This window comes from Pundamilia nyererei, unplaced genomic scaffold (assembly GCF_000239375.1).
Source record: "Pundamilia nyererei isolate P.nyererei 1_Seehausen unplaced genomic scaffold, PunNye1.0 scaffold00600, whole genome shotgun sequence".
NCBI classification, from domain to species: domain Eukaryota; kingdom Metazoa; phylum Chordata; class Actinopteri; order Cichliformes; family Cichlidae; genus Pundamilia; species Pundamilia nyererei.
The window spans coordinates 82,688-89,091 of record NW_005188001.1 but is presented as its reverse complement, the minus strand read 5'-3'; the positions used below and the strand labels follow the sequence as shown (position 1 = coordinate 89,091).

The window sequence follows — 6,404 nt, the reverse complement described above, 5'->3', positions numbered from 1 at the left end:
TTGCAGTAGTTGAGAAATACAGAAAAATACCTGTAAATGACTAATACGGAAAATTCCTTCACGTTTATACAGTAGATAGTACTGTATTTTTACGGATTTTTTTTACAGTGTATTTTATTTCCAGGCTGTTAAACCTGTCTAAATAATGTCTTTCTTTTGATATTGTCCAAATTGTACAACACTTTGGTCGGCGCTTGTTGGTTTGTGATGTGCTTTATAAGTAAAATTGACTTGACTTGAGTTGAATATTGAGTTTTAGTCTGTGAAGGTTCTCAGTCATGGTATTTCAACTTTTACGTATCAGAAATTAACTTCAGGCTTTTTACATGAACCAAGAAAACCAAGCAGAGTCTTAATGGCTCTGCACTGGCTGCCCATTAGTTTGAGAACTAACATTGAGATTTTACTGTTCAAATCTTTACTGACACGAGCTGTTGTTCCTGAACCAACCAATGTGCAGCCTCAGGTCCTCGGGCAGTAATGTGCTAGCTTTTCATACGTCAAGCTTAAAGACAGAAGCCACTGAGCGTTTGCTGTGAGGACTGATCTGCCTCAGCTCATTGTTAAAGGCTCATTTATATCATAAGGTTATATTTATAAATACATTTTAGTATAGATTTGATATTTTTGAACATTCTTAGTTTATCTCCATCTTAATCTTTTAATATTGATACGGGATTTGAGAAGCACTATACAATTATTATTATACTACCTAGCTAACATGAAAGGCAACAGTGTGATTTTACTCCTGTGGAAGGATACTTCATTTAGTTTACTGAAGCTCAGTGACCCAGAAGTAAATTCTTTAAATGTGAGTCGTCCGGTCTCTCCACCTTCCTGTGTGGCCCTTCGTAGTCACAATGAGCCGTCTGCTCAATGTTGGAATAAATGTTCAGTCGTCTTCGGATCTTTGCATCAGGCAGGTACGCTCTCGGTCTGTGATCGTCTGGAGTCAGATTTCTGTTTGTGCAGATCAACCTCGAAACCTGAAACTGTGAAGCCTGCGATACCTGGTCGACACTTTGGGGCCCTGAATAAACTTTTACAGTGTTCTGCACTTCGGTGATCATCAATTGCACACATACGAAAAATAATCAATAAAACCAAGCAAATGAATTTCCCTTTTGCAAACTAAATAAATGTCCATGTGTCTGTTATTATTTATCATCCTTCTTGTGAGATATGGGACAGTAACCTTTAATGTATCAACTTTAAACTGCATACATTTAAACAACATCTGACATTAAGCACTGAGACCGCACTCAATAAAAAAACTCACTTGACTTAAAATGTTTCTTTCATTGCTCTGTGTGCCAAATCACCAGATCTGCTTTGTTTTTTAGAGATTTTTAATCCCCATAACAGTCATCTGATAACGTCACTGATTGGAGTAGGAGTCTGTTTTCAAAGTGTTGATATATGTTTTAAATAGTAGAGAGCAGTTCTGATGACCTAATTGATTAAAATAACAAACCTGAGATCACAAAACAGCGCCAAGGTTCATTGGAGAAGCACCATGGGACACAGAGCGCTCACACATGCAGAGGCAGTTTCACAAGTTTAGTATACAAACCCTGGATTCATTTACAAGAACAAAATTAAACTACAGGCCTTCTTTACTCAAACAGAACTCTTACCTGTGGAGCATTAACAGCCTGAACACTGCTGGTTAGTTTCACTGTGCATCTGGAGGACACTGGGACCAGATTTACTGACCGTCTCAGCAGCACAGAGCTCTCTTCAAATGTTACCAAGGTAGTGGATTTGCTAACGAGGCACACGAGTATGAACGTTGTGGACGGGAATGTTTTGTGGCTTACTTTTTGCCAGCTGTGTTTTTCTCTTACACGAGGAGAATATTAGAGTGAATCACTCAGACATGCTTCACTAATGTTTGCAGTTTGTATTGTAATGCAGACGATGATGAATGTATGGAAGTGTGTGAACACAACAGTTGCTGCTCGCCTACACCAACCATAAAAGTGACAGATACTCAAAGTCCTCCGTTTAATCAAACAGTTCATTTTAATTCCTTTCATGCTCTGCTTTACACACTTGCTAATCTAAACGGATGGAATTCACAGTAACGGTGCAGACAGTATTGTAGAAACACATTTGGTACTTGCTGTATTTAATAATATGGCACAGGCTGTTTAACATTCTGCTCTCTGGTTTAAATCTTTGTGTACTTTCGAGGCTGCAGTGTGTGATCCAGTTGAATTATGTCATATTGTACCAAGGTGTTTTAATAATGAACAGACGTGTCGATGAAACTAATGACATAAAACATATTAACTGTCCAATCTGGTTGTTAAAACACTGCAAGCCCAGATTCAGAAGTCTACAGGAAGTACCTGTGGAAAGATTTTTCCAATCTAGCCAGAGCAATGTTCATCCATCACCACAGACAGCTGTGCAGAAAACGATAGCCGTGCTGTTACTGCCAGTGCAAATAAATGGCCTGATTACAGGAATGTAAGAAACCTTTTTCTTCCAGTTACTATCCAGTCCACACTCAGCTGCTGCGGCTAGGATGAAATTCCTCTCGTTATAAAGTAAAATGACTTTGATGAATTGATTCTGTGACACCTTGGAGCACTAAAACGATTGTTGAACTAGCATTTACCCACTCGGGCTTCTGACCGCTGACCTTCTTTCCAACATCATCAACATGTGTCAGAATCACTCTGTTGGTGAAGTCGTCACAGATCAGTCCTTTCGGTGGGCAACCTTTGAAACACGTGTGACAGAAACTTGAATGTAGTTTCTCACGTCTTCTATCAAACGCTGTGAGCGCACAGGTGCAGGTCGTGAACATGGAGGCTGTGTGGATGTGTGGCAAAGGGAAGAAACAGAAGTCAGGAGGTTTTCCTTCTTGTTCTGCTAATGAGAATGATTTACAATAATACAATTATTTTAAAATAATACAATTTTGTCATCTTATTGTGTGGAATAAGTGTTACAGTTTTGGTGGCATGAATGATTCACTGACAGAGACCCTCTCCAGGACGTCTGCAGGATTCTGCTTCATGTTTGAGCTGTCTGGGGAAACGCCTGCTATGCTGAGGCCTTCATAACGTTTCAGTAAATGTGTTGTTGTGTGTTCTGTGTTGTTAACATTGTGACCTGTGTTTGCTTGTTGAGAAATAGTCTTGCTACCTTAAAACATCTGAACTGGTTTTTGGTTGCACTTAGACCAGTTAGTGGCAAAACTGTGATTTTTAGTGAACTTTAATGTGTAAAATATTTTCTTATTTCTTTATCTTCTTAATTTTTTAAGGTTCAGTGCGCAGAAGACTTATACTGGTTTTACTGCAGAGCTACAGGACAAATAGAAACACACACACACACACACACACACACACACACACACACACACACACACACACACACACAGGGAGCAGCGGGCGGAGAGACAGGTCTGCTGTCTATATTCTGATGTGACTGTGCTTGAATAGTTGTAAGGCTGTAGCTCAGAGGGCCGCGGAAACCGGGTGAAGTGGACGTGGCATTCGCGAGTTTGGACTGCAGCTTGTGAAAGCGCGTGCCGTGGCACAGGTGAGAGTGTAAAGTTGACAGGGCTGGGAGCTGCGCTGCTGCACGGGCATAGGAGGCCCGGGACTCTCGGACCTCTACGGCACTCAGCACATCGCACTGCAGCGACACACAGCGAGTCGTTCTCACGGAAACGCCGTGTTTCTGACTCGTCGCGTGTTTTCATGCAAGCAGCGTTTAACTGAAAGTTCTTCAAATGAAGGAAAAATCAAAGAATGCCGCGAAAAAGCGCAGAGAGAAAGAGAACGGAGAGTTTTATGAGCTGGCCAAGCTGCTGCCTCTGCCGGCGGCCATCACCTCCCAGCTGGACAAGGCCTCCATCATCCGGCTGACGAGCAGCTACCTCCGGATGCGGAGCATTCTCCCCGACGGTAGGCACCCGACACCCTTTCATTTGTAGCCGATTCAGACAGAGGTTTTCTTCCAATAATAATAACAATAATTATCAATAAATATTTTGTTAGTTAGATGGACACAGTAGATTGGAAGTTTAAACACTGATGTCTGCTTCAAACGCCGGACTCATTTATCAAGATGAATTATTTCATTAGTGCCCGTGGGCACTGGGGCAGTGCGGGAAAACTGTCAACACTCGGAAAGTCTGCTTCAGTCACTGACCGGCCCGTTGGTCGTTCTCGCGTGGATTCTTACCGAGTTTGAAGACTAATCCAGCTGTAATCCACGAATGACAACAAAGTTTCATCATACAGATGCACGAGACGTGGATTTCTAAAGGCGTCATAGACGAAAGACAGAGTCCTGCTCAGGGACGCCGCTGTGTTTCAGCACAAACGTGTTCTCATGCTGGAAGTCCAACGATCTTTGAAATAATAATAATAATAATAATAATAATAATAATAATAATAATAATAATAATAATAATAATAATGAAGCGCTTCATAACCTCGCTCCTCCATATTTATCTGATCGTCTCCATACGGAGAGCTTTATTTGGTTTAATAATATTGCATAAAAATAGAATGTAATAATAATAATAATAATAATAATAATAATAATACATTTGATTTCTAGGCGTCACCTTACATTAGTACAACAAAATAAAAACAAAAGGTAAATGAAAAACAAAAAAACAAAAATGAAAGTATAAAAACTAAACAAGGTTAAAATCGACTTAGAATCAATGTTTTAAAAACGCGATTTAAAGTAGAGAGGAGGTCTGTAGTCCGGAGATCTGCTGAAAGTGCATCCAAAGACTCGGGCAGAACAAGTCCCACGGTAGTCCCACGGTAGCCCCGCGGTAGTCAGGCGGGCAGGTGGAACAGACAGAAGGGAAACTCTCTGTATGGAGACGATCAGATAAATATGGAGGAGCGAGGTTATGAAGCGCTTCATCATTATTATTATTATTATTATTATTATTATTATTATTATTATTATTGTTGTTGTTGTTGTTGTTCTCGCCAGCAGAGATCGCAGCTTGCATTCTTTTTACATTTGAAAATGGGTTTCAGCATCCAGATGTGGCCTGTACTTTCTATGGATCTGTGAAAGAATGACTCGTGTCTGTAAATGTGACAAAGTTAAACGTGTTAGCAGCGCTGAGCCTGTGTTAAAGTGAGCGCAGCGATAAGCGTGGGCCTGTTACTGCACGGCTGAGGCTGCTTTTAACGAAGGAAGCTTCGTTTGTCTCTGATAGTCTGTTTCTTTCACTGCATCGCTCTGATACGGAGAGCTTATTTCTTCTGCTAAATGTTTATTATGTTCAGAGTTTAGTTTGGCATCATTTTGGCTGAAGCTAAACGCTCCACATCGGGAGCCTCGGGATAATCTGACAGCATTTATCCCGCCTGAAGGCTGACATCAGCGTCATCTGTTAAAACGAACAGGATTACAACAACTAGTTACAATGCAGGACTCTTGTTTTTCTCTGTTTACAGTTAAAAAACAGAAAATATTTCATTCAATTGAAATTTCAAGTGGAATGTAAACATGAAAAAACATCTTTTTGTATCAAATTGTCAGTTTTACATGTGTTAAAAAATATTACCCACATACCGAGATATACATAAATTCAAAAGAAATACACAAGCATGCATTTCACTTCTGTTGCTGTCACATACAAGTTGAAATATATTTGTCACGTGATCTTATTGCGTTATTGATTATTATTAATTATTAATATCTGTTGTTCGTTTGTAAAACTGTTCTGGTCTTATTAGCTCATCAGTGTCGTTGTGCAAAATAAACTTTGAACTCAAAGGATTGAAATCGAGTTACCGTCACATTAGTTTGGCTTTGAAGCAAAGTAGAAATACTCACCTGACATCAAAACAATTTGAACATACAAACATTCTTTACGTTAAATAATTACATATAATTACATGCTATTATAGTAGTGTGATTACGTGACTTTTTAAGTGTTGCGGGTTAATATGACCTATTTTGCTCTATTTTCCTTCCATTTAAATGAACATTACAGTTTACGCAGTATTAGGTACACGTGTACTACTCTTTAGTCCGCACACGTTCTTTTTATTAAAAGATGACTAGTGTCGTTTCAGCCTTCTGTGAGTAATGAAGGCAAGTGTAACCTGATTCCAGTCGCTTCTCCAGAGACTGTTGCAAAATAAAAACTCTGTTGATTTTTTTTACTTCCTCAGTGGACGCTTGGCGGGCTGTGAGATGACTCCTATAATTGTTTTACAGTTTATTTGAATGGTTTAATATTTTGTTTTAAAAAAGCAACAACCCTAATTTAAATGTAGTATAATTTCAAATATCAACATGTCCAACTGATAAATGTAAAATAAATAAATAAAAATAAATGTAAAAACCATATATATATATATATACATATACATATACATATACATATACATATACATATA

The 6,404-nt window shown here is 39.1% G+C and overlaps 1 protein-coding gene across 1 annotated transcript in view; it reads left to right on the top strand.

Moving 5' to 3' along the window:
• Nucleotides 1–3,751: 3,751 nt before the first annotated feature.
• Nucleotides 3,752–6,404, top strand: part of LOC102216223 (single-minded homolog 2-like) — a gene marked incomplete at its 3' end in the record, with an annotated part of 38,804 nt that continues 36,151 nt past the window's right edge. Inside the window, exon 1 of the mRNA XM_005754597.1 lies at nucleotides 3,752–3,926. Within this exon, the coding sequence (XP_005754654.1) occupies nucleotides 3,752–3,926 (175 nt within the window). The remainder of the gene's footprint in view (nucleotides 3,927–6,404) is intronic.